General features: G+C 43.7%; 6 protein-coding genes and 1 pseudogene across 8 annotated transcripts; 4 read left to right on the forward strand and 3 right to left on the reverse strand.

The window, feature by feature from the left end:
- The first annotated feature begins 1,042 nt into the window (after positions 1-1,042).
- On the forward strand, positions 1,043-7,076 carry LOC131294839 (casein kinase I). Of its 3 annotated transcripts, none has more exons than XM_058322887.1 (2): positions 1,043-1,437; positions 4,154-7,076. In XM_058322887.1, exon 2 carries the CDS (start codon positions 4,437-4,439, stop codon positions 6,024-6,026), a length of 1,590 nt encoding a protein of 529 aa, XP_058178870.1. In that variant the 5' UTR covers positions 1,043-1,437; positions 4,154-4,436; the 3' UTR covers positions 6,027-7,076. The 3 variants fall into 3 exon arrangements, with proteins under 3 accessions (XP_058178870.1, XP_058178871.1, XP_058178872.1); XM_058322888.1 differs by having other exon boundaries at positions 4,157-7,076; XM_058322889.1 differs by having other exon boundaries at positions 1,043-1,314; positions 4,157-7,076.
- A 4,295-nt stretch (positions 7,077-11,371) lies between these two features.
- LOC131293429 (uncharacterized) lies at positions 11,372-11,997 on the reverse strand. The gene is made up of 2 exons (XM_058321507.1): positions 11,992-11,997; positions 11,372-11,932 (listed from the first exon to the last, which is right to left on the reverse strand). Exons 1-2 carry the CDS (start codon positions 11,995-11,997, stop codon positions 11,372-11,374), a joined length of 567 nt encoding a protein of 188 aa, XP_058177490.1.
- A 294-nt stretch (positions 11,998-12,291) lies between these two features.
- LOC131293430 (shematrin-like protein 1) lies at positions 12,292-16,235 on the forward strand. The gene is made up of 3 exons (XM_058321508.1): positions 12,292-12,297; positions 12,368-12,788; positions 15,724-16,235. The coding sequence occupies exons 1-3, from the start codon at positions 12,292-12,294 to the stop codon at positions 16,233-16,235; spliced, it is 939 nt and encodes a 312-aa protein (XP_058177491.1).
- An 853-nt stretch (positions 16,236-17,088) lies between these two features.
- On the reverse strand, positions 17,089-17,925 carry LOC131293431 (adult cuticle protein 1-like). The gene is made up of 2 exons (XM_058321509.1): positions 17,921-17,925; positions 17,089-17,569 (listed from the first exon to the last, which is right to left on the reverse strand). Exons 1-2 carry the CDS (start codon positions 17,923-17,925, stop codon positions 17,089-17,091), a joined length of 486 nt encoding a protein of 161 aa, XP_058177492.1.
- A 32-nt stretch (positions 17,926-17,957) lies between these two features.
- LOC131293432 (uncharacterized) lies at positions 17,958-18,904 on the reverse strand (annotated as a pseudogene).
- LOC131293433 (glycine-rich protein-like) lies at positions 18,903-19,560 on the forward strand. Its single transcript, XM_058321510.1, has 3 exons — positions 18,903-18,908; positions 18,976-19,278; positions 19,363-19,560. The coding sequence occupies exons 1-3, from the start codon at positions 18,903-18,905 to the stop codon at positions 19,558-19,560; spliced, it is 507 nt and encodes a 168-aa protein (XP_058177493.1).
- A 1,649-nt stretch (positions 19,561-21,209) lies between these two features.
- On the forward strand, positions 21,210-22,960 carry LOC131293434 (ribonuclease P protein subunit p30). Its single transcript, XM_058321511.1, has 5 exons — positions 21,210-21,459; positions 21,518-21,624; positions 21,683-22,107; positions 22,177-22,473; positions 22,936-22,960. The coding sequence occupies exons 1-5, from the start codon at positions 21,372-21,374 to the stop codon at positions 22,958-22,960; spliced, it is 942 nt and encodes a 313-aa protein (XP_058177494.1). The 5' UTR covers positions 21,210-21,371.
- The last annotated feature ends 3,791 nt before the right edge of the window (positions 22,961-26,751 follow it).

Consider the following 26,751-nt stretch of genomic DNA (forward strand, 5'->3'; position numbering starts at 1 on the left):
ATTGCCGAAATGAAGTGTGTCCGCGTGACTACATTAGGCAAAAGGGATTCGAACCATACCAAAAACTTGGTACGGTCGAGCTCCAGCGTACCATACCAAATGCAACCCAGCACTTCTGGGTTGGCTGGTTTGACACTTGGAGCGTACCAGTTTTTTGGTATGGTACGCCTAATGTAGTCACGCGGTGTTGGTCTGCCTTATACCCAGTCTTCCTCCAGAACATATTTCGAACGCCTCAACTCTTTGTTCTGTTGATGGAACATACCAAATTTGCAGTTTTCTTCTTCTTCTTCTTCGTCGAGGATTTACACCAGTAGGGCTATTGAATCCAGCTTCCTGGGCGTTCGCAAGCTAATCTGGTGACATAGACCTCTATTAATGTTAAAGGACCGGCTGCTAAGGCCATATATCCTTTTTTCTGTGTGGTAACTTATTGTGTTTGTGCTCATCTATAGAATGTCACTTGTGGCTTATCATTTTGTTAACTTCACCTTCTAATTTATACACCTTGATATTCATCACTGTTTGTGTTTTCTGCATTTGCAGTTTTACCCCACTTTCTTCGCTGTTCGTGAGAAGTAAACAAAATTTTAACCAACTGTCAACAATTTTCCCACGGCTTTCGGCTCGTTACATGGTATGCTGCGACCTGTCTGATAATTGTCTTTGAGCTTTATTCTAGTGGTGGGTAAACCGAATCCCCAAATCCGAATCCCAATCCAAGAAACAGTCGTTTCGAATCAAATCGAGTCCCAAAAAAATCAAAACAGATTCGAGTCCTAAACAAATCAAATCAGATTCGAATCCCAAACAAATCAAAACAGATTCGAATCCCAAACAAATCAAATCTGATTCGAGTCCCAATCGAATCAAATCTTTAGAATCCGTCAAAAGGGATTCGAATCTTTAGAATCCGTCAAATGGGATTCGAATCTGTCAAAAGGGATTCGAATCTTTAGAATCCATCTAGGGATCGAATCTTCGAATCTTCCGAGTCCCGATTCTGCCAACTACTACGTATTAGTAGCATTTCAGCTCAGCCTGCGGTCCGATTTCCGTTGTGAGTTGCTGTTGTGTGGTGAGCATAAAGTGAAGCACGGGCACGAAAGAATTACCAAGAATGGTGGTCTCACCATCGTCATCACATATCCATCATCGCTGAACGCACTTTTTCGCCGTGGCGAGTGTTTCTTTCCGTCTCCGTCTTGGTCGCATAGCTCGAGGGAAAAATGGTGGTAACCTTGTGTCAGATACGCTGATGAACCACGCGAAAATTGGAAGGACAAACGAGTAGCAAAGTGGAGGACCGAGAGTGTACGTGATTTTACGGAGCGGAATATAGTCGCCAGCCTGCCGCCTCGCTGTTTTTTCGCATTTATTGAATCTGAACAAGTTTGCCTAGCGACGGCCATCAATTGACAAGCAGCAAAAGTGGAGGTGAACAAAATGCCAGCTAACACAAAATCTTTCCTTCGGTCCAAGTGAACTCTGCATTAGGTTTCTTTTTCGCGTAAAATTGTGTGTTAAATTCCGTGCAATGAAGCAAAAGATTCTCTTTCCGCCTTTGCCTCGTTGTTTTTTTGCCCTTTTGCACCATCGTGGTGCTTCTGCTGATTCACACCGATCGTCGTGTGTGGTAGTCATGCACAATAGGCGACAGAACAATCGCAAAGTTGTGTTCGTCCGTTTTCCTGCGTGTTAGGCAATCATCATCAGAGCGGCCATGTCCAGAACCTTTGCGCTGGAAACGTGTTTGTGTTGCCATTTGCCATGACTTTTTACAGTTGCTTGCACTTGTCGGCTGTCCTCGTCCTTTCCGGGAACGGGCATTTACCTAAAGAAGTTTCTTCCTCCTTTGTTACGGTGCTCGCCATTTGGAAGTTATGCTTTCAGCTCCGGGCGCACAAAAGGAAGCCAATCGTTTCGTCCGAAGAGCTTGTGTCCTGTGGAAAATTATTTCTATATTCGCACTTTTTTCCCTTCCTGTAAAGCTGCTGCGGCGAAAGGTTACGAAAAGCAATCTGTGAACTGTGTTGCATCGTTAACCTTTTTCCCAACCAACTGAACGATAAAAAACAGTGTTTTGGAAAGCAAGGAACAAGAGGGTTAGATGTAAAAGAAAAAACAACAAAAAAGCATATTGTTGATTCCTCTGAACCGTAACCAAAGAGAAGTTACGTACCGGAATGTGTGCTCCTATCGTTGCGTGTGTTGGTGCTGTACACCCCGTGTCAAGTTACCCCGCACGTTTGTGGCAAGGTGCAGAAGAAACGGGCATCGCGAGAAGTTATTAGGGACTGATTGATTCATCTGCCTGCGCGTTCTTAAGGTGCCCTGGTGGCGGTCGAATAACTTCCCCGTTCCCCGCGAACGTCCACAACTAACTGGTTTTTTGTGTAGCAATTGTGCGAGTGTGTGTGAGCGTGTGCTTGTGATGCAGGAAGAAATTCAAAGGGTTTCCGGGTGTTGTTGCTCTCCCATACCACCACCAATCACCCACAACCTGGGTACAACAAACAATAGCAAACATAGTTTGTGGTTTGTTTCTGTTGCACTAAAGTTTCCATCTGAACGATTCTCTCCAGGGTGACGAAACGAAGAAAGAAATTTGCCCTGCGTGATGCCATGCTGATATTGAGTCAATTTGTTCCATCTTTTCGTCCTAAGCCCTTTTCGGAAAGCAGTCTAGCCCAAAAGTTTACTAAATGTGTGACGTTTATTAAGGTTGAGTGTGAGGTTAGGTCGTGTAATTCAGGTGCGCTTAGGAGAAGAAAAACGGAACCATCTACCAGTAATTAGTGGTATCATTTAATTGAAAAGATTTTTATTGCAGCCAATGTATTCCAATGGATATAGGAAGCTCCCCCCGCCCCCTCCCACCATCTCCTCTGCCATACAGGATGGTAGTGATTGCATGTATGATAACGCAAGTCCTGTCGCACACTACCACACTCAGAGGAAATCCCCATGCACTTACGCATTATTCACGCATTCGTCGCAATGTGCATGGGAAGATTGTGTAAAATCCGTCCCATGGTTTCCTTGAGACACGTTTGCTTTATGTTATTCAGCTACAATTCTCACATACACACACACACACAAACGCTCACCCCGTGAGTCAGGGTTCGGGGTTGAAATGTGTGTTGTCTCGTACTTTACAGTTTTCATCCGTTAGTTTCTGCTATGGTGCAAAATTCACATATAAAGAAAAAAAAATGCCTTTGATCTTCTTTCTTTCCATAACACATTGCCAAGATCCGAGGGAAGGTAAAAGAGAGCTTGCAAGTGTACCATGAAATCGAGCGAGATAAGCACTGCAAGTAATAACACCAGTGTATTTACCATCTGTTATACATTGTGCTCTGGCTCGTGGAAAACTTATTCTATGTGGAACATGTTTTTCTCGCCCATTCGCACACGTCTCGTAACGCAAACGGTGATGTTGTAGAAAGAGGGAGAGAAGAAGGGAAAACGCTGGAGACAAGGCCAATATAGTGTAGGAGCAGAGGAGGGGCTCTATGATCCGCACGTGTGTTGAGATTGTGGCGTTTATGCAGTTTTCAATCGTATTGCAATGACACGACGATGCTGTGGCGAAGAATGTGTGCCAAAGCAATGTGCTGCCTGTGCTGGGTTGTTTTGCCATGGAGGTCGTCCTCCCCCCACACAAACACAGTGCAGGGGAAAGAAAATTCACCGTCTTCACCCAGTTACAAATTACCATCTGCCTGCCCAGCTTGATGTGTCTGGCAAATAGCAACCCCCTAAGCTCCATCGTCTTCCAATCGCCAGCTGAAGAAATGCAGCATCGAATATACACTGCTCCATAGCAGGCGCACACCATCATTGTTGCCATGGTAACGATGGTTCTGTCGTCCTAGCCTTACTTCTCCGTTGCATAAATTGCTCCGCCAACAACATACACGCTCACGCACATTAGTCAAGTACAAACTACGCCAAAGTCCAATATGTAAGAGGGAGAGAAATTTTGGAAATGTAGTTTTCCTCACTAGGTCAATCGTTCGTCCGTGTGGTTGTCTCCTGCTCGAAAATCGCGCAAATATGATCTAATTTTCATATTTATGTTTCTTTCTTTTTCGGTTTATGCTGGCAACTCATCTGGTGTGTGAACTCTTGGGTGGACCAACATTAGCAGCAGTGACAGAAGAGACCCGTCCATCGTGTGGCAGGTAGACGAGAAGTGATAGGACGCTTGAGGTGGTGCAGTACGAAGGAGGGAACGGCCAATCGCTACGAAGAACGGAGGAGGAGGTGTTGGTGGCGGAGGTGGACGAAGACGTCGTCGGCAGGAGCAAACTGTCGGAGGGACTAGCTGACGAAAGTAAGAGAGACGGACAGTTTGTGTAGCAGCTCGAGGTGAAGGAGGACATCTAGCGTCGTCGTTGTCGTCGTGTCCCACACAAAAACGCCACACGATGGAGTTACGCGTTGGCAACAAATACCGACTTGGGCGGAAGATTGGTTCCGGTTCTTTCGGTGACATCTATTTGGGCACGAACATTTCCACCGGCGAGGAGGTTGCGATCAAGCTGGAGTGCATCAAAACCAAGCACCCGCAGCTGCACATCGAGAGCAAGTTCTACAAAATGCTCCAGGGGGCGGTCGGCATCCCGACGATCAAGTGGTGCGGCTCGGAGGGTGACTATAACGTGATGGTGATGGAGCTACTGGGACCGTCGCTGGAGGACTTGTTCAACTTTTGCTCGCGCCGCTTCACGCTGAAAACGGTGTTGCTGCTGGCCGACCAGATGATTTCCCGCATCGATTTCATACACTCGCGCAGCTTCATCCACCGCGACATCAAGCCGGACAACTTTCTGATGGGTCTGGGCAAAAAGGGCAACCTGGTGTACATCATCGACTTTGGGCTGGCGAAGAAGTACAAAGATTCGCGCAGCATGTCGCACATACCGTACCGGGAAAACAAAAACCTCACTGGCACGGCCCGGTACGCGTCGATCAACACACATCTCGGCATCGAGCAGTCTCGCCGGGACGACCTCGAGTCGCTCGGGTACGTGCTGATGTACTTCAATCTCGGCACGCTGCCGTGGCAGGGCCTGAAGGCGGCGAACAAGCGCCAGAAGTACGAGCGCATTTCGGAGAAGAAGCTGTCCACGCCCGTCGAGGAGCTGTGCAAGGGCTTCCCGCGCGAATTCAGCCTCTACCTCGCGTACTGTCGCCACATGGACTTTATTCAGCGACCGGACTACTGCTACCTGCGCAAACTGTTCCGCACGCTCTTCCACCGGCAGGGCTTCGTCTATGACTATGTGTTCGACTGGAATATGCTCAAGTTTGGACGGCCGAACCTGAACGCGTTCACCAGCATGAAGCGCGGTCAGAGCCGAACGCCCAGCGCGACCCAAAACGAGCAGCAGCAGCAACAGCAGCAACAGAATCAGCAGCAAGCAGTCGGACAACCGCAACAGCAGAAAGCGATCACAAATACGGCCTCGGTAACGACACCATCTAAGGGGGGAGCCGGTGGTGGCGGCGTCGGTTCGATCGTGCCCGGTGGAATGAATAATGCCAACAATGCCAACAACAGCAGCGGCATGGGAGGAGTCGCAGTCGGTGTCGGTTCGATGCCGGGTGGTGGTGGACCAGCCCTCGTTGGCAGTCATCCCGGATCCGCCGCCAATAGTGCCGCAGCGGCTGCGGCAGCGGCAGCAGCGGCCGCCGCTGACAAAAACAAGGAAATGTCACCCCAGACCCGCCATCTGCTGCAACATTTCATTCGGACAGAGCTGCAAAAGGGACAACCGCCGCCGCCGGGCGCTGGAGGAAGTGTACAACAGCAACAGCAGCAGCAGGGTGGAGGCATGATGGTCGGTGGGGGAGGCCCGCCGCCAACCATGGGCGGTCAACCGTCGGCTCACAACAACAACAACGATAACACGGACCCGGTGGTAGCTGCTTCCTTCTCGCGGCACGATACACCCGAACGCAGATCGTCGATCCGTCTGCGTGGACAAAATTTGGACGCCCGAAACGCGGAATAATATTAAATTGTCTCTTTAGTTTTCTATCACACATTCTTTTTTTCGTTTTTCCACATTACTCATAGTTCAAACACCACCACACATACACAGAAACGCACGCTATATCTTTTTGTTTAGTTGTGAATTACGAAATCTATCTTACCGCGGCACTCCGCTCATTTTTTAAATCTTTATGAGTGAGGAATTTCCAATCAACACACACACACATACTGTCCATTAAACTATAAGTAGCCAAAACGGGCCACATCGAAAAAGGGAACCAGTAGATAGATCGCGTTTAGCAGAAAAAAAGGACTTGTGGATGTGGTCATCTATCGTTCGAGCATGCGTGTGGTTTAGTTGTTAGGCTAGATGGATGGTGGACTTGACTTTGGACGGCCGGCAATATCGCCGGAAAAGGGGAAAGGTTAGAGACAACCATTTTGTAACGACCAACGAATGCAGTTTTGTGTTTCGTTTTGTTTTGTTAGATTCCTGCTCCTGCTCCTCCGAGATACGAAACGGAAATTAGGAAAGGAATGTACCGAGCGCACGGAGTATGGTAGAACGCAGTAGATTTATAGTATATATAGTAGTTATAAAGTAATAGCTATGTATGCATAAACGCGTGTGCTTGCAGAAACGGAAAGACGGAAGACGCGAATATCATCTCGGCCGTGTCGCAACATTCTCCGATCTCCTATCCGTAAAACGTACAGGATATACGTAGGTGACGTTTAGTAATGATTCAACTCAAGTGCGTTACCGCCGGCGATAGTAAAACGTTTCTAAAATGTTTGTTAATCGGGGGGAAACATCGATAGATCGATCAACTTGAAGGAAAAAAAGAACTCGTTCGCATGAGAAAACATCAATTTTTGTTTTGTACTATGTCTATGTGTGGTGGGTTTGTGTGTGTATGTATATTTGTCTGGATGTGTGTTCCTATGCTGTATGTGTCGATTTCAGCATCCTTGTGTAAGGAACACCATGTTAGCGTTAGTCGCGTCTGCTCGCGCTCAGAGTGGAAAAAAGGAAATTTGAAACGATTCCCCTCAAACTGTCGCAACCATTCTTCCATGTAAGATTTGTTGTAGGAGGATCGGATTTTAAAAGAACTAATTTAAATCAACCTTTTGTAATGCTGACGATAGACGAACTGTGGCGGAGGCATATCCCTTCTCTTATATCTTCTTTATTTTTTTTTTATAATTATCCATTACAACTCTCAAACAGTGCCTCTGGGTGTGTGAGCGCGTGCACGGGTTTGTGCAAATCGAAGCACACCAGAGCTGCGGGGGCAGACTTCGTACGGCATGTGCGTGGTTGAAGTATGAACATCCCCCAAAACCCCCTTCGCTGCAGGAAAAGGGAACATAGTTAGGCAAATATGATATGAGTGATGAATTAGTAGTGGGTCAAACAACACAGGCAGTAATATTGTCTTTGTAGAAATATAAGGATACAAGGAAAAGCGACACAACAATTATCGACCATCGTACAGTAATAGGAAGAAACTAGTTAAAATGATGCAATGGGTAGCGACATGATTTCGAAGGATTAACCTGGAAGCGCATGGTATGGTGTTTGTGTATGTGTGTGTGTGTGTGTGTGTGTGTGTATTGAAAGTTCTTAAAGAACTTGGTAGTTGGGAAGAGAGTAACGTACGTACACATACACATTCATACACACACCCGTGCCAGCTCCTTTTTCCGGTCCTTATCGATAACTAGTAATGATAGTTTACACTTCATATATAAGTGGTGGAAAACCAGGTAATGTAGAGAGTGTGTTTTTTCTGCTTTGAAGAATCGATTGAAGAGAAAGTGCTTAGAATTTAGTGCAAAAAGAGGGCGCGTGATAAGATACACAACAAGGGCAAATGCAACTAAATAAAATCGACTAACCTAGAAGATATATGACACGTAATTGCATCTCGTTTAACATTTGACTAAAAAAATGGAAAAGAATAAAAAAACGAGGATCATCAACACCACTACTCGCCAATTCCCATAAGCCAAACGGCGGTGGTAAAGGGTTCCGTGCAGATCATTGATTGGCTTTAGCGATGATAAGAAACGAGCAATGGAAAGCGTAGGCGGCTATAATGAGCATTGGGTGGCACATTTAATCTGTCTGTCCGGGAGCGAAAAATGGGTATTGGACGAATTTGTAGCAAAGCAGTGGCATACTAGCTGCATTTTTTTGAACCTTTCTTTCATTCATCTATAATTTGTCTAGTTTTAAATGCCGATACAACAAAAACAGCTAGAGCATGATGAATGTGAAAAAATGAAAAATAACAGAGGTGAGAGGTGAGAGGAAAAAATGCAAATTGATTTGAAATCGCAAGAAGTTGTACTGTAAAAAAGGAGGGTAAACACAAAAATACAATGAAAGCGGAAGGGGAAATATGGATTACACACTAGAACTATTCAGCTAAAACGTAATATAGTATCGTACTGAATAACTATTACTACTACAACAACTACTATTATTGCAAAACAACTATTACTACTACAGAATTTTGAATGATTGTTCCCTCGTGTCGAGTTGCAATGCAATCAAGCAGGCGGAAAATGTTTGGAATAGAAGAAGGGAGCATAGCGTATTGTGAAACAGAAAAGATCTATGAAAAAACCGACACACTTGGATGGGGATATTGCAACCAACGAGGATCATAAAAGTTTTTTTTATGTTTTTGTGAGCTCCTGTCACGCACGCATGGCGGAAGTTTTCGCGGGTACGTTAAGTAGCATATATAGGTATGGTGGGAGCGAAAAAGATAGAATAACATTTGAAACAAAAATCAATGCTACTAAACAATGGATTAATTCGCGGCGGCACAGGACTAACATAATATGATTAAAACATATAAAGTAATGAGTAGGCAGAAGAACGTTGGAGTGAACAAAACGAAGCAAACAAATAGCAGCAGCAAACAAACAAGCAACAATGAGCAGTTAAATGAGCTGGAAAAAGCGAGGAAAAACAATTGCAACAGAAATAGACAAAACCCTTTAATGCTAAACAAAACACAAATATGTAACACTACACTGTGCGACAGAGCGAACGACAGAGTGAATGTGCAATGACTTAAGCGAGGGAAGAATGTATGTCTGTATGTGTGCCTGCATGCTAATGTGTGTGAGTGTGTGTGTGCGTGTCTTGTATGTGCGAAAACCGAAATGAACGAGCTATCGAGTGTTTGAGTGATCACATCCTCTCCTCCCATCCTACCATATGATCAAGATTGGCGGGAAAGGGGGAGGACATGTGTGTGAACATGCGATCAGGACGGGGGCAGAAGAATAACGACATTTAAGAATATTAGTAATTAGTAATCATCGTGAAATACAAAACAAATGGGACAGATCCTTGAATATTGCGCTTTTGGGGCAATAGCAAAAACAAAACAAAAAAAAATGGGACCGGCTTATGAATGCAAAGAAAAGGAGATGTATCAAAAATACTACTCCGTGGTTGGAAAGGGATGCAAAGGAACGATACAGAGAGAGTAGGAGAGCGATGGAAGAAGGAAAATAACAAAACTAAAAACGGTGCAGGATGTTCAAGTTCGTCGTGTAAACATCACATCCCTGCTGCCTACGGCCGCCCGTGTTGGGGGGCAAAGGCTCTGTGGAAGAAGGACTTGGAAGGAATGAGAGCAACTAATGCGCAGATGGAAACACAGAATGGAAGTTATGCTAAAAATGAATGAACGGAATAAACTATGAAAAACGGAAATCCATGACAATTGTTTATGTTTTATTTTTCTTTTGATTTTTTGTTTATGTAGTAGATGGATAGAGCATTTAAAAACCATCACCGAAATAAGGATCATCGGGAGGGAGCTGTGGTGGAAGATTTGGCCAATTAAACTATGTATTCCTACTATCTAATTTAATATCAGATCAACCGGACGATCTACTTGAATGATGGATTATGTCTTTCGAGGTGTGGTTGTTCTCTATTTCTTTACCCAGCTGCTTTACTATTTTCTTTGTTCGACTTTCTTGCAATTTTTGTTATGACGTACTTCTTGTTGCATATGCCAAAAATTAGGAAAAGATCAAGGAAGAACCACTTACATTTAATCAAATATTATCATCACAGCAGTAAGCACTGTACAGCGAACGAAAACCTCTAGTGCTAAGCCAGCTTCGGATTCCTGACCAGATAACTATTGCGAATCCTGATACATTCTTATTGGGTGGATCACAAACAAAACTGCATAGTCGAAATAAACCGTGATAACACCGTAAACAACAAATGTTTCAATTGGATTCCTAATATTGCTAGCTATTGCACAGTAAGGAACAAAAAGCTGCATATTAAAACATAGATATGAAAATGGTTCAATATAACATATTTCAGAGGCAAATGTGTGATATTCAGGTACTTATAACATTCGTTGTTCATTTCAAGGCAAGCGAAAAACTCTTCATTTAGGTTCTCACTTTACTCCCACGTGATTCACGAAATTGAATATAATATTATATTTCTTTATAAGCATATGGTTGACACAAACCTTCTCTTCTGATGGCGACGTATGATAAAAAATTATACTTATATAAAAAGAACAGTGTAAGTAAATTTAATATAAAAACGTTATGATAGAATAATAAAAGCGTTACAAAAGGGAAATTAACGTACTTGTCCGACAAAAAAGCATAGCAGTTATTAAAAGAAACCTTCATTACGAATATTACCGCACAGAACTGGCATATACTAAGAATGAATATGAGATATGATCAAAACAACTTATGAGATGTAACTATTAGGGCAAGCGAGTAGATTTAAAAAGCTTATCGGAAAATACATAGTCGAAGCATGGTCAGTATTATGGGCAGCCCTGCAATTTAACGTAGCCATTCGAACCTTCTAAAACGTCGATCATCCAGCACACCAGGATACACTTTTTCATCAATTCTTCGATGTAAAAAATAACGAGTAAGTGTTCATAAAAAAAGATTGGGGTCTGGAAATTTTCCAAGAGAACGTGAATTTAGTTGCTGAATTAATAAAAAAACATTAATCAAGTAAAAGTACGTTTGACCTATAGTCTGATCCCATTTCTGCGTAAGACCATGTCCTATTTCCACAAAGGTAATGCGAATCTTAGCCAAACGAACCCAATGCGCTATGGTACAACATGTAGGAACTATAAATTTATATCTTATAGCACAAAGATCATAAGCCCTGCGGTCAGTTATGACATGAAAAGAATACTATGGTTTATTTAATTTCAGTTTATATACAAGTAAATAAAACCAGAAAAAATGAAAGAGATAAAGAATAAAAGTTCATGCATTCGATGTCTATCCGTTGGAGTATCACAAGATTTAGTAAAACGAAGTTCAAAATTACACAACGTACTTAGTTGCTGGAAGATACTTGTTGTATCCCAGTCCGTAGCCTCCGTAGTTCAACAGTCCATCATCGACGAGTTTGGTGGCAACAACTGGAGCCACCAGCTTGTTGTATCCCAGGCCATAGTTGTTATATCCCAGAGCATAGTTGTTGTATCCCAGGTCATAGCTGTTATCAACAACCTTTGTGGCCACTACTGGAGCAACCAGCTTATTGTATCCCAGGGCGTAGCTGTTGTCAACAACCTTCGTGGCCACTACTGGAGCCACCAGCTTGTTGTATCCCAGGGCATAGCTGTTGTCAACAACCTTGGAGGTAAGGACTGGGGCGACTGATGGGTATCCGACGACCTGCTTCACTGCTGGGTAAGATCCGTACACTGATGGATAGGAGTACTTGTCCACTACTGCTGGAAGACCGTACGATTGATCGACAACGACCTTGGAAAGAGGGAGTCCAGAACTGTATCGCTGGTAGGATAGGACATCGTTGTATGGAAGATAGGACGCCTGGGAAACCGCGGCGAAGGCCAGGCCAATTATTGCAACGAAAAGCTGAAAAAGGAGCTTCATAAAATAACCTGCAAAAGTTTTAGCTGAATTTAAAATGTTACCTTCATTCTGAACTAAAGCACAATTTGTTGTTATACGATATCAAGCACGAAGAGTACACTGAAGATTAGTTGCCATCTAATGCCACCTTTTATACCGACAATTATCTACGGCAGTGTCCAGCGAAGTGGTTATGTATTTTTTTAAGTGAAAGACCAATCTAATCCATCAAGGATTTCCTGGTAGCACGCTCTATTTTTGTGGCTTATAAAAGCCGGTGATCGTGCAATCGAAAGACACAGTTCCAGCGGTGCTTCAGTCGTGAAATAATTGCAAACGGTTTAATTCATTCAACCATAACCATGAAGGTTAGTTTAAGTGATGAGGTTCAGCTTTGCAGGTCAGGTGCTACTTGTCAATTCTTCAAATATTTTTCAGAGTTTCGTCGCAATCGTCACTATGGCTCTGGTGGCCTACTGTAACGGATCGTATCTTCCCGCCGTCCAGTCAGTCCTTCCGTACTCCTACAACACGGGACTCTATGGCCTGAACGGTTACGATGCACTTGGCCACTACTCTCCCTTAAGTGGATTGGGATACTCCTCGGAACTGGATCATGGATTATCGTACCCGTACTCGGCCGCCCTTCCTTACTCTGCCTACAATAACGGCCTTCTCGGATATTACGGATCGAAGTACGCTCCCACTGTCGTCCAGGCCAATGTGAACACTCTGAAAACCGTAAACTCGCTGGGTCTGTACGGAGGATATGGACTCGGTCATGCCCCAACTGTCGTCCAGGCCAACGTCGCCAGCTCTCTGAAGACGGTCAACCCTCTGGGTCTGTATGGCGGATACGGTCTTGGACACGGATACGGATTGGGCCATGCATACGGATACGGATATAACAACTACCTCCCGGTTCAGGCTCATGCTGCGAAGTATGTTGCCGCGAACCCGGGAGCCGTCCATGTGGCGCCACTGCCAGGCCATCTTGTCAACCAGAAATCGATTGTGGCTTAACCCATTGTGCCTTGAAAAATGTGATATTGTGGAAATAGAAAGGTGTTCAAAACTGCAAACATATCAATGGATATCTTATTTGAGAACTGTTATTTCAATAACTATCTTTACGTTGTGAAAAAGGTTTCGACTATATAAAAATATCATTCAAACTCTATCGAGTACAAGAAGTGTCAACACAATCAAATATAAAAAAGAAACACAAATATTGTGCTTTTTTATACCCTTTTATATACATCTTTAACTTTCACCCCGTCTTCTTTTATTTTGTTTGTATCAAAAACATAGCGAAATAATATGTATGAATTCGTCCCAACATGCGTTCGAAGTATACATCAATAAGAAATTGTGTAGTACTGCTATCTGCAGCTAAACCCAAGAATAAGACGTTTAGTACGATTCGTTTTCACGCTATGAGTTTATTGAGCCCAAACACACCCTATTTTCTAGCAGCCTCCAAAGGACGACCTCTAAGGTCATCGATCCTTTCGCCGAATTCTCTTTTTCGTTTATTCCTGTCGTTAAGCAATCCTTTCTGAGCTGATTTGACAGCTGACGTCAGGAAACAAAAGTGTTTCTAACACAATTATTTCCAAATACAAGACTTAAGGCCCCTATCGATCGCCAAACGGACAAATAGTGAATGGGTTAATTAACATACGAATTTTGATTTGAATTTCAAATCAAATAAGTAAAGACAAATTTAGAAAACAAATAAAATTAAGGCACGATAAATTAAGTTTTGTAAAAATCAATTCTATTGAGAAAGTATGTACACCAGGGGGAAAGCGACATGAAGATCACAATTTAAAGCGTTCCGGGAGCAGCCTCAACGTTCAGGGACTTCTGGTTGACGGCGTGTCCTGCAAGAGGAGCAACATGGACGGCTCCACGGGTGGCAGCGACGTAAGAGGCCTCCTTCTGGACCGGGGCGTACACCTGTGGCACGTACTGGGCCTGCTCATAGGCATAGGCGGTCGGAGCGGCGTAAGCGACCGGGGCGGCATAAGCGACCGGGGCAGCATAGGAGGCTGGGGCAACATAGGACACCGGAGCAGAGACATGGCTGGCGTACGAGACGTCCGGGGCGACGGCGTGGCTGGTGTAGGTGACGGCCGGGGCAGAGTAGGCAGTGACGTACTTCGGCACGATGTTCTGCTGGACCACGGTAGTCTGCGGCACGGTGTAGGCCGAGGGGTAGACAGCGCCACCCTGCACCGAGGCGACCAGAGCAACAATGACTACAGCTGCGATGCACTGTTCAGGAATAGAGAGTCCAATTGAATAACCTATCCTGGAAAACGTTTGTCGTGAGAAAAAGGAATAATCTTTCTTACCTTCATGATTGCGGTTTGGGATTCGTTTTGGGGGTTGATGGTCTGATCTAGTGGAGGATCGTTCTTATTCTGATTGATTCACGAGCCTTGCAACCTTTTTATATCAACCCAAATGAAGCAAACGATTTTTAAATGTGGAAACACCATCGTTTGAATAAGACACACAAGACAACGGAAGAAGAAACCGCAAGCGATCGCATTCACTTCGGACGCCTTTCCAAAAACCTCGCGACGAATGAACGGACAAAGAAAATAAGAGAGCTAAAGGAGATTCGAAACGATTACGTATTTGGTTAGAAGCAATACATCATAATTCGGGTCAGTTTATTAGAAGAAAATAATTTTACAAAACGTATTTGGCAACTGGAGCAGACGACAGGTACTTGTTGTATCCCAGCCCGTAGCCTCCGTAGTTCAACAGTCCATCATCGACGACCTTGGTGGCGACAACCGGAGCCACCAGCTTGTTGTATCCCAGACCGTACTGGTTGGCGACGACTGGGGACACCAGCTTGTTGTATCCCAGGCCATAGTTGTTATATCCCAGAGCATAATTGTTGTATCCCAGGTCATAGCTGTTATCAACAACCTTTGTGGCCACTACTGGAGCAACCAGCTTATTGTATCCCAGGGCGTAGCTGTTGTCAACAACCTTCGTGGCCACTACTGGAGCCACCAGCTTGTTGTATCCCAGAGCATAGCTGTTGTCAACAACCTTGGAGGTAAGGACTGGGGCGACTGATGGGTATCCGACGACCTGCTTCACTGCTGGGTAAGATCCGTACACTGATGGATAGGAGTACTTGTCCACTACTGCTGGAAGACCGTACGATTGATCGACAACGACCTTGGAAAGAGGGAGTCCAGAACTGTATCGCTGGTAGGATAGGACATCGTTGTATGGAAGATAGGACGCCTGGGAGACAGCGACGAAAGCCAGGGCAATGATTGCGACGAAGAACTAAAACACATCAATGTGGGTTCATTAGAAATTGAGCGATCACTTCTTTTTGAAAATATTTACCTTCATTTTTTAACTAGATCTAAAACAATGATGTGACAATGGAAGCTACGAATAGAAACTGATGGTGACCGGATTGATGAACGCGTCTTTTATAGTACCTGCTCACGGAAGTGTAAAGCGAAAGAAAAACTTTATCGCCAAGGACTCTCAAAACGATGTCACGTACGGTTCGTTATAAAAGCAGACGATCCACGGGTCAAAATCACAGTTCACTAGCAGCTTTCCGCGGTCAAAAGCAATCGATCGGTTCACTCTACTGGAAACATGAAGGTAAGGTTCGAAAAAGAAATTTTGCGTATGGATTAAATGATAGTCATGTTATAAAATTGCTGTTTAGGCATTTGTCGCAATTGCTGTCCTGGCTCTGGCCGCCCTCTCCAATGGATCGTATCTTCCCGCCGTCCAGACAGTCCTTCCGTACTCCTACAACACGGGACTCTATGGCCTGAACGGTTACGATACACTTGGCCACTACTCTCCCTTGAGTGGATTGGGATACTCCTCGGAACTGGATCATGGATTATCGTACCCGTATTCGGCAGCCCTTCCTTACTCTGCCTACAATAACGGCCTTCTAGGATATTACGGATCGAAGTACGCTCCCACCGTCGTTCAGGCCAATGTGAACACTCTGAAAACCGTAAACTCGTTGGGTCTGTACGGAGGATATGGACTCGGTCATGCCCCAACTGTCGTCCAGGCCAACGTCGCCAACTCTCTGAAGACGCTCAACCCGCTGGGTCTGTATGGCGGATACGGTCTTGGACACGGATACGGTTTGGGCCAGGCATACGGATACGGATACAACAACTACCTCCCGGTTCAGGCTCATGCTGCGAAGTATGTTGCCGCGAACCCGGGAGCCGTCCATGTGGCGCCTCTCCCAGGCCATCTTGTCAACCAGAAATCGGTTGTGGCTTAATCCATTTTGTCTTGAAAAATGTGATATTGTGTAAATAAACGGGTGTTCAAAACTGCAAACAAATCAATGGAAATATTATTTGAGAACTGTTATTTCAATAACTATCTTTACGTTGTGAAAAAGGTTTCGACAATATAAAAATATCATTCAAACTCTATCGAGTACAAGAAGTGTCAACACAATCAAATATAAAAAAGAAACACAAATATTGTACTTTTTTATACCCTTTTATATACATCTTTAACTTTCACCCCGTCTTCTTTTATTTTGTTTGTATCAAAAACATAGTGAAATAATATAAATGAATTCGTCCCAACATGCGCTCGAAGTATATATCAATAAGAAATTGTGTAGTTCTGCTATCTGCAGCTAAACCCAAGAATAAGACTTTTACTACGACCCATTTTCAATAATAAGTTCCCGCTATGAGCTTATTGAGCCCAAACACACCCTATTTCCAAGCAGCCTTCAAAGGACGACCTCTAAGGTCATCGATCCTTTCGCCGAATTCTCTTTTTCATTTATTGCTGTCGTTAAGATATCCTTTCTGAGCTGATTTGACAGCTGACGTCAGGAAACAAACGTATCTAACACAATTATTTCCAAAATACAAGACTTAAGCCCCTTACCGATCGCCAAACGGACAAATAGTGAAAGGGTTAATTAACATACGAATTTTGATTTATGTTTCAAATCAACTAAGTAAAGACAAATTTAGAAAACAAATAAAATTAAGGCATGATAAATTATAAGTTTTGTAAAAAAAAATTATATTTTCCTTCGACTATCCATCACGATCAATTCTATTGAGAAAGTATGTACACCAGGAGGAAAGCGACATGAAGATCACAATTTACAGCGTTCCGGGAGCAGCCTCGACGTTCAGAGACTTCTGGTTGACGGCGTGTCCAGCCAGAGGAGCAACATGGACGGCTCCACGGGTGGCAGCGACGTACGAGGCCTCCTTCTGGACCGGGGCGTACACCTGTGGCACGTACTGGGCCTGCTCATAGGCATAGGCGGTCGGAGCGGCGTAAGCGACCGGGGCGGCATAAGCGACCGGGGCAGCATAGGAGGCTGGGGCAACATAGGACACCGGAGCAGAGACATGGCTGGCGTACGAGACGCCCGGGGCGACGGCGTGGCTGGCGTAGGTGACGGCCGGGTAGGCAGTGACGTACTTCGGCACGACGTTCTGCTGGACCACGGTAGTCTGCGGCACGGTGTAGACCGAGGGGTAGACAGCGCCAGCCTGCACCGAGGCGACCAGAGCAACAATGACTACAGCTGCGATGCACTGTTTGGGAATAGAGAGTCCAATTGAATAAACTATCCTGGAAAACGTTTGTCGTGAGAAACAGGAATAATCTTGCTTACCTTCATGATTACGGGTTGGGATTTGTTTTGGGGCTCGCTGGTGTGTGATCGAGTGGAGGATCGTTCTTATTCTGATTGATTCACGAGCCTTGCAGCCTTTTTATATCTACCCAAATGAAGCAAACGATTTTTAAATGTGGAAACACCATCGTTTGAATGAGATACAAAAGACAACGGAAGAAGAAACCGCAAGCGATCGCATTCACTTCGGACGCCTTTCCAAAAACCTCGCGACGAATGAACGGACAAAGAAAATAAGAGAGCTAAAGGAGATTCGAAACGATTACGTATTTGGTTAGAAGCAATACATCATAATTCGGGCCAGTTTATTAGAAGAAAATAATTTTACAAAACGTATTTGGCAAATGGAGCAGACGACAGGTACTTGTTGTATCCCAGCCCGTAGCCTCCGTAGTTCAACAGTGCATCATCGACAACTTTGGTGGCGACAACCGGAGCCACCAGCTTGTTGTATCCCAAACCGTACTGGTTGGCGACGACTGGGGATACCAGCTTGTTGTATCCCAGGCCATAGTTGTTATATCCCAGAGCATAGCTGTTGTATCCCAGGTCATAGCTGTTATCAACAACCTTTGCGGCCACTACTGGAGCAACCAGCTTATTGTATCCCAGGGCGTAGCTGTTGTCAACAACCTTCGTGGCCACTACTGGAGCAACCAACTTGTTGTATCCCAGAGCATAGCTGTTGTCAACGACCTTGGAGGTAAGGACTGGGGTGACTGATGGGTATCCGACGACCTGCTTCACTGCTGGGTAAGATCCGTACACCGATGGATAGGAGTACTTGTCTGTTACTGTTGGAACACCGTACGATTGATCGACGACGACCTTGGAAAGAGGCAGTCCAGAACTGTATCCCTGGTAGGAAAGGACATCGTTGTATGGAAGGTAGGACGCCTGGGAGATAGCGACGAAAGCCAGGGCAATGATTGCGACGAAGAACTAAAACACATCAATGTGGGTTCATTAGAAATTGAGCGATCACTTCTTTTTGAAAATATTTACCTTCATTTTTGAACTAGATCTAAAACAATGATGTGACAATGGAAGCTACGAATAGAAACTGATGGTGACCGGATTGATGAACGCGTCTTTTATAGTACCTGCTCACGGAAGTGTAAAGCGAAAGAAAAACTTTATCGCCAAGGACTCTCAAAACGATGTCACGTACGGTTCGTTATAAAAGCAGACGATCCACGGGTCAAAATCACAGTTCACTAGCAGCTTTCCGCGGTCAAAAGCAATCAATCGGTTCACTCTACTGGAAACATGAAGGTAAGGTTCGAAAAAGAAATTTTGCGTATGGATTAAATGATAGTCACGTTATAAAATTGCTGTTTAGGCATTTGTCGCAATTGCTGTCCTGGCTCTGGCCGCCCTCTCCAATGGATCGTATCTTCCCGCCGTCCAGTCAGTCCTTCCGTACTCCTACAACACGGGACTCTATGGCCTGAACGGTTACGATGCACTTGGCCACTACTCTCCCTTGAGTGGATTGGGATACTCCTCGGAACTGGATCATGGATTATCGTACCCGTATTCGGCAGCCCTTCCTTACTCTGCCTACAATAACGGTCTTCTCGGATATTACGGATCGAAGTATGCTCCCACCGTCGTCCAGGCCAATGTGAACACTCTGAAAACCGTAAACTCGCTGGGTCTGTACGGAGGATATGGATTCGGTCATGCCCCAACTGTTGTCCAGGCCAACGTCGCCAACTCTTTGAAGACGGTCAACCCTCTGGGTCTGTATGGCGGATACGGTCTTGGACACGGATACGGATTGGGCCATGCATACGGATACGGACATAACAACTACCTCCCGGTTCAGGCTCATGCTGCGAAGTATGTTGCAGCGAACCCGGGAGCCGTTCATGTGGCGCCACTACCAGGTCATCTTGTCAACCAGAAATCGGTTGTGGCTTAATTGTTGTGTTGGTAAACATAATTATTAAATACAATAGCAAAAAGTCATCTGCCTCTGTTGTGTAATTTTCTAATGATTGCAGGTTGAAGCTATGCTAAACTACATTTTTGAGCATTTTAAACATGGTTTTAGTTGTAATAAAGGTAAAAGGGTAGTAAAAGAGTAAATGAGGCCCGGTAGCTACACTCTCTGCAGGCGTTTCGGCGTTTCAAATTCATTTCTTCGTTTAAACTTATTTTTTCCTGCTGTCCATCGTGAGTAGTATAATTTAATCAATGTGTAAAAGTATATTATCCTGGATTCAGCCTTCACTGCATGATTAGTTTAAACCGTTATGTTTAAGCTAGCCGATAGCGTTCAATTATTCGAAAAAATGCATGCGTCGCGCTTTGCATAGCTTCAGGTGTAAAGTGAACCAGAAATCAAACTGCTAGCGCTCTCTAGTGGTGTTTGCTAGCGTCATCTAGTGAGCTATCTCGGAATCAATCCTTTCAAATTCGTCATAGAAATCCTCGGATCTTCCGATTCTGCCAACTAGTGGTGGAGAAACTGAACATTCTGAGATCCGGATCTATGATTCCGTACCCTAATCCGATATATCATGCGTGTTTACCAAACTTACCGAATTTTCATATTATTTGTTACTTTAACAATTGTACAATCAATGGATGAATTGATCTTCTTCTTCTTGGCGTAACGACCTCTTGGTCATGCCTGCCCGTTAAGGGCTTACGAGACATGTTTCTCTGTTGTACGTGGATAGTCAGTCCTCTCGTACAGGGGAGGGTCCGGTCTCGATTGGGATTCGAACCCACGCCGTCGAGGTGGTGAGCTCCGGCGCTCATGGGCCGATTTTCTAACCGGCGCTACCGCTCGGCTGTCGCGGACCCCCTTGAATTGATCCATAGGCTAAATCGATCCTGTGAATGGTCCCCAGGACCATCAGGATCGTTATCGCTATCCGCTCCCAGTGGGAGCTATTTCATTTCAGTTCCGAGGGAACTACCCACCACTGTGCGCCATTTTGAGAAAGAGAATTCTCTCACGAAATTCGCAACTTTTCTTCGAAAGAATTCTATAATTTTTTCTTCTTTTTCTTTTTTAGCGAAAAGATACGTATACATATTATGAAAACGTTATATTTTACTTCAAATGTATCTTATGTATCGGAATTTACTGTTGGAACTCCCGTGAGGTCTCTTCGAATGATCTTTTTGGCACTTTCTGTAGCAATAAGACTTACGGATAAAAATTTGTCGAATACGAGTTCCCGTTCGAGAACCGTAATGGAATTTTCCCAAATTGTTCGACAGATCAATTCGACTCTAACGTTCGAGTTTCGTAATAGGCCCTATTGTCTCTAGATCGACTAGTTATGTGACTAATTCAACTCAAATCATTGTGAGTCGATTCAAACAGTTTGGGATCAAGTCAGAATCGAATCAAATCGAGTCCCAAACCAATCAAATCTGATTCAAATCCTATTCGAATCAATTCTTTAGAATCAAATCAAATGGGATTCGAATCTTTAGAATCCGTCTAGGGATCGAATCTTCGAATCTTCCGAACCCGATTCTGCCAACACTAATCCAAATGACAGTCGACCTCACCACGTGCGTTTGTAAAGTTGTTTATCTTTTCAAAACACGCGAGTTGTAGGTCTTCAAGCTTGGTTAATATTTAATAGAAAACAGTTTCGTTGCTGTCTTAAGTCGTGTGTGCGTGCATACGCTTCATCGCAAGAGTTCAGTTTGTGCCCGAATTGTTTTTGCCGAGCTTGCACTTCGCCAGACTGGCAAACCTGGCCAACCATGAATAATTACACCGGCTTTACAGACCTGTGCATCCCGGTCACCGATACCGATAAATTGGTAGCTATAATCCAAGAGGCAATTGAGTGTGAGTTACAACTTTATTGGCTACTGCAAACATTGCACTAATTTTATACACTTTACAGTAGGATACCGGAATCTAGCAATCGAAAAGAAGTTCAATGCCAGCGCTCAAGACGTTGGTAACAAAAAAGATCCTGTGCCCAAACCAACCCGACTGACCGAGTTGAGAGTGAGTATTGACCTCAGTCTCGCTGATGAAGCAAATCACTAATGTTTCACCACTTTAGGCAAGATTCGGGGGACAAATACGTCTGCTCAACAGGTTGACCGTGATTTTTAGTGAAAATACCATATCCATGGTACTGAACAAGTCGAGCACCATCATCGAGTACGACGTTATTGCTGTACAACCTACTACTGATGATTCTCTGGCGTATGCATGCCAAAATGTTGTTTGTGATATAATCACTTACGAAGTGGATAAAAAAGTTCAGAGCCTGAATGTAAATCGCAAGTTGTACTATATGGCGATAGAGCGAAATGTCGCATTCGAGATCAAATACGCACCGGCAATCGTAAATTCCCTGCATCGGATTGATACTATCGCGCAGGCACATTATTACCATTCCACTGGTAAATCAAAAAATTTGCTTATTTCGAGTGCTGCCACGAACGCCTTCGAGCTACGGAGCCCTTATGACATTGCAAATTTGTAAGCTATAACGTAAACACCAGCTTAAAGAGGTGAGCATTTAATGTATTAATCTCTTTTTTCTTGCAGGGGCCTCATATTTGGATTAAGCGAAGAGCAATCGAAACAAGCTATCCGCGATGTCCCAAATAGATTGCTACATTTGGCTCAGGCACGTCGATTCGGGAAAGCTGGTGTTGACATCTTTCGTCGTAGGCGGAAGGACAATGCCGTTGATAGTGATGATTATTCAGACTCGGAATTGAATGAGGAAATTAGCGACGATGATGATGGTAAAAGCGATAGGGGCAACAGTGAGGGGCTTAACGAGCCGATGGAAGTGACGATGGGCTCTAAGAACGAGGATGTTGATGAATTGATGGAAATGCAACCGGCGAAAAAAATGAAAAAACAGGAAAATAAGGGAAAAAATAAAAAAAATCTGTTGTAGGTTACGTTTGTCGAATTTCTTTACCACTCTTATCGAAGTAAATTCCTACGTTCAACAGTTTTGTTTCCTTTTCTTCAAGGCCACCCTATACAGCGTTATTGCCTTTTGGTGTTGACTTAAATTATAAATTAAGCTTCACTACTCTCAGAAGCTATTGCATTTTAAAAAGCCAAGCCCGTTTTCTTGACAAGATTCATCGAATTGTAGTCAGTTTTTTACTTTTTCTTGCTATTGTAACTCTAATAAATTTGATCCGGTTTGCCAAAGGTATGTATAGGGCGACCACTTCGTCGCGTGCAATTTTATCGCGTCGTCCGATTTGCAACAAATTCCAGCATTTTTAAAACAAATGCTTTAATTCTTAACTTACTTATGTTGGTGAAAATATTTCTCTGTAGGGCCGATTATCCGGGGACCGTCTAGACCTCAAACACCCCAGATAAACGACGTTCTACTTAATTTTCCTGTCTCGAATCAGTTTATAAACACTGATTCAGTGAGTTGATGGTAAATCCGTGAAAGGATCAAATCTTCAAAGTCAGCAAAATCATACTCCCAACAAAGTTGTTCTTATTGAAAAGACCTATTATTTTACGGATGATTTGTCCAAACTAATTCAGGAACTAAAATGATCTCACCAAACACATGATTATTTATGCGATTGAAGTTTGCTCTTCGCTGTCATTCTTTGGCTCAGTGACAGTTTAGCTGCCAAGCCGAACGCATCGGCGACGCCAACGGAAAGTGTTAACTTCGTCGTGCGTGTGGCGTGTGGTCCGGTACGTTTTGCAGCATTAATGCCGGTTCCCAAGTGAAAATACAGAAAATAGAAACATTCAATCGTCTCAAGTACGCAGTGGCTAAGATAATAAGATAGTTGGAAGCTGCGTGCCCAGCATTAAGAACCCAAGCAATGAACAAATGACTGAGGAAAAGCAAGCAAGAAGCAACAACGGGGAAGTGAAGAACAGAAGAGCGGAGGAGCGTGGTGCAGATAAAAATCGTATCGAAGAAACAAAATGGTGTTTTTTAATGGTGCGTAATCGTGAGGGAAGCCGTGTGGTGCGCGCTTTTTGATAGCTTCCTTAAAGAAGTTAAATTGTGTGTGCTGTATCAACAGTGTACTATACTTTCGTTTTATGGGTTTAATTGGTTAATTTTATTTATTTACTGAAACAAGCAAGGCAGCATTCGTTGTGATCTGATCGATTTTTGATTGCGATATGGCGTTTGTGTGAGATGGGTAAGATTTTCTTCAATGGTTGCCGGATATTTGCTGACTACTTAGCAGTGCGGTCATAGCAAACGGAAAAAAAACATCGACATTGGTGTAACAATTGTGTTCCCAGTTCCCAGTGCAGTTGTGTTTTCTGGAAAATCCCGTCTAAGTTTTGTTGCAGAATTCGGGAATAGTAGTGGAAAGGAAGAAAATTGTATTCCATCAATCAGTGTGTGTCGAATTTTGGATCCACTGTATCGAAGGCTTTGTGGCAAAAGAATTTCATTGTGAGGTGAAAATTTGTTGCGGGAAACTTGAGAAGGCGTGTACCTGTGTATGTGAGTTGTGTGTGCGCGCGTACAGTGTAGAAGATTCAATGCGAATGAAGAATGAATGAGAAAATAGAAAGCCCACAAGGCACTTGCAAATAGCGTTAAAAAAATAAATACATTCCTGGGCTACTACATTTAAACAAATCCTTTCACTTTGCAAAGCAATAGACACAACATTTAGGATAGCGATAGTGGAGAGATGGGTTTTTGTAAGATGGCGTCGGTAGGAAAAAATCGTCCAATGTACGATGCTGAGGAAGACGAAACACCCACAAATAGGGGAGTCTAGAAGCACAGAGGTAAAAATGAGAATGAAGCCACGAATTGAATGAATTTATTAGCGAATCGTGCAAGAGTTCCTTTAAGTGTTTGCAGAACTGATTGAGCATGTAAAAAACGGATTTAACTATTAACAAGTCAAGCAGCAACCATTCGGGGAAGAGTTTTGGTTGCATGCAACGTCATATCAGACGGTAGCAAAGATGGAGGATTTTCAGCCTCGGGCGGTCATTCCGGGGTGTGCGAATTAACGTTGTGCTGAGTCGCCGTTAACGCTGGTCAAAGCGGCCGTAGAAACAAATGGGAGCGTGCGAAGATGTGTGAAACGAAAGCACCAAAAGTAACGGTGAAGAAGAGCAACTAGCAGGCAAACAAAAGAATATGCAGAAGAACTCAAGGTGCAAGGAAACGATTGCCACCGTCATCACCAAAACCACCAGCAGCGCAGCGTTCCGGTCTTCTTTGCCCCATTGAATCGTCGGGGCCAACGTCGCACGGGCCACGAGCCCTCCGATTGCGGGAAAGAAAAGCGGTCGAGCCGCAAGCTAGGCTCTATCGATCCTTTTTCTGCTTACTACATAATGGCCCCGCACTCGCTCATTCCCTTGGCAAACGGTCTATTCGCGAGTATCATCATCCCGCAAAGGCTAGCTGACCGAATGTGCTGCAGCGTCGACGCTGCTGGCGACGCGCGGTTCACTGTGGTGAATTTGCGAATTATTCACCTTGCCTATGTGCACAATATGTGCTGCTGCTATCCATGTGCTGTGTACAGTTGCTCCATAAAGCTGTGCTCGTTCCTTGTTTTCTTGACCAGGACCATCGCCCAAACATTTTAAAACCATACCGCGGCCGAATTTTCTTTCTTCTTTCCAATAACAGCTGAACGTTGCCATATTGTCATAGATTTGGACTCTGCTATGCTATGACAGCGAAGCAACCAAAGTATGCTGTGAAAGGCAGCAGAGATATTATCCACTTTTTGCACTCGAAATTATTTGCACTCTGATTTACATTTGCACCTTCTCGGTTTCGCTGTTTCAATTGCCGTTTTCGGACTTACGTTTCACTAAGATGGTGATGGAAGATAATGAAAGTGTTCCTAATAAAACTAATATGACATAGATTTTACAACAAAACAAGATTGTGCATCTATTTTCGGATAGAAGATTTGGGAAAAGAAGTAATCACTTCCTAAAGATGTAATTATCAATTTTTAAATCTTAAAAATGATTATTGGCTTGCCTGTGGGCCAAATCATTCTTCTAGAATCAGGTAATTCAGAATAGTTTAAACAACTATAAGCACTGGTGCCGTTGGTATAGTCAATATGAGTGGAAAACAGAATCGATGATTGCTACATAATGCTGTGTAATCTTGCGCCCCTGTCCGCTTATTGGTGTGGTTTCGTATTGTGAAATTAAAAGGAAGAAGGTATCGTTAGGGGAAAAGCAGAAGAAAACGGAAACGAACAAACGAGACATGTTCATCTAGTTGGTGGTGCTGTTTTTTATGCGTGTGTGTTTGTGATGGAACGAGTGTTCATAAGATTAAAAGTGTCTTTAAAAACCATGGGCAAAAGTTATCCACGAAATCGAACGACATGTCAAAAGACGCAGCAGCAGCTCGATACCTTGGTTCAAGTGCTATTTCTTCTTCATTGATTATGTCTCCATCGTCTTCTTGTTTTGCGAGGCTTATTCCGAAGACTTGAAAAACCGTTTGAACTCGCATAATGATCGACTCGACCTAACAGGATAGTTAATCGAGTACGTGGAACTAGTGATTTTAACATTCATCAGCACCCGGACCAATTCTCTGTCCCATCAGCAGCTACAACAAAACCTGGAGGCATCGCTTTAAAAGGTAGGAAATTGACCATCTTATTTCTTCCAGTGTTTTTCAGATACGTATTCCACTGAATTTTTTAAATTTGTAAGTTTCTTCCAAGCAAAAAATATAAATAGAGTTCTATACAAAGTATTAAATCGTCAAATCCGCGGGATTTCGTGAACTAGAACTTATATTCCAAACTAAAGCTAATGCCCAATCTAGTACTGACCAATTCGATGCCAATACCTAGCAAATTCGTTGCCAAAACATAGCCAATTAAACACTTCTGCAACATTTTATTGTAGATTATCAAGTTGAATTGATGCTGAGATTATAGTAATTTATATTTCCATTTATAAAAACACGTTTTTCATTTCATTTGGTGTTGAGTTTATAGGAATTTTCCGCACTGTAAAAGCAAAAATGGCAGATAACTAAACTAAAAAAATGCACTAAAAGAATACCTCTTCATCCTACAGATCGACTCTGATAGAAGAATAAAGGAATTCAATTAGGTCGCAAATCAAATTCTTCCATTTAACCCTACAAAG

The sequence above is a fragment of the Anopheles ziemanni genome, chromosome 2 (genome assembly GCF_943734765.1).
Source record: "Anopheles ziemanni chromosome 2, idAnoZiCoDA_A2_x.2, whole genome shotgun sequence".
NCBI classification, from domain to species: Eukaryota; Metazoa; Arthropoda; class Insecta; order Diptera; family Culicidae; genus Anopheles; species Anopheles ziemanni.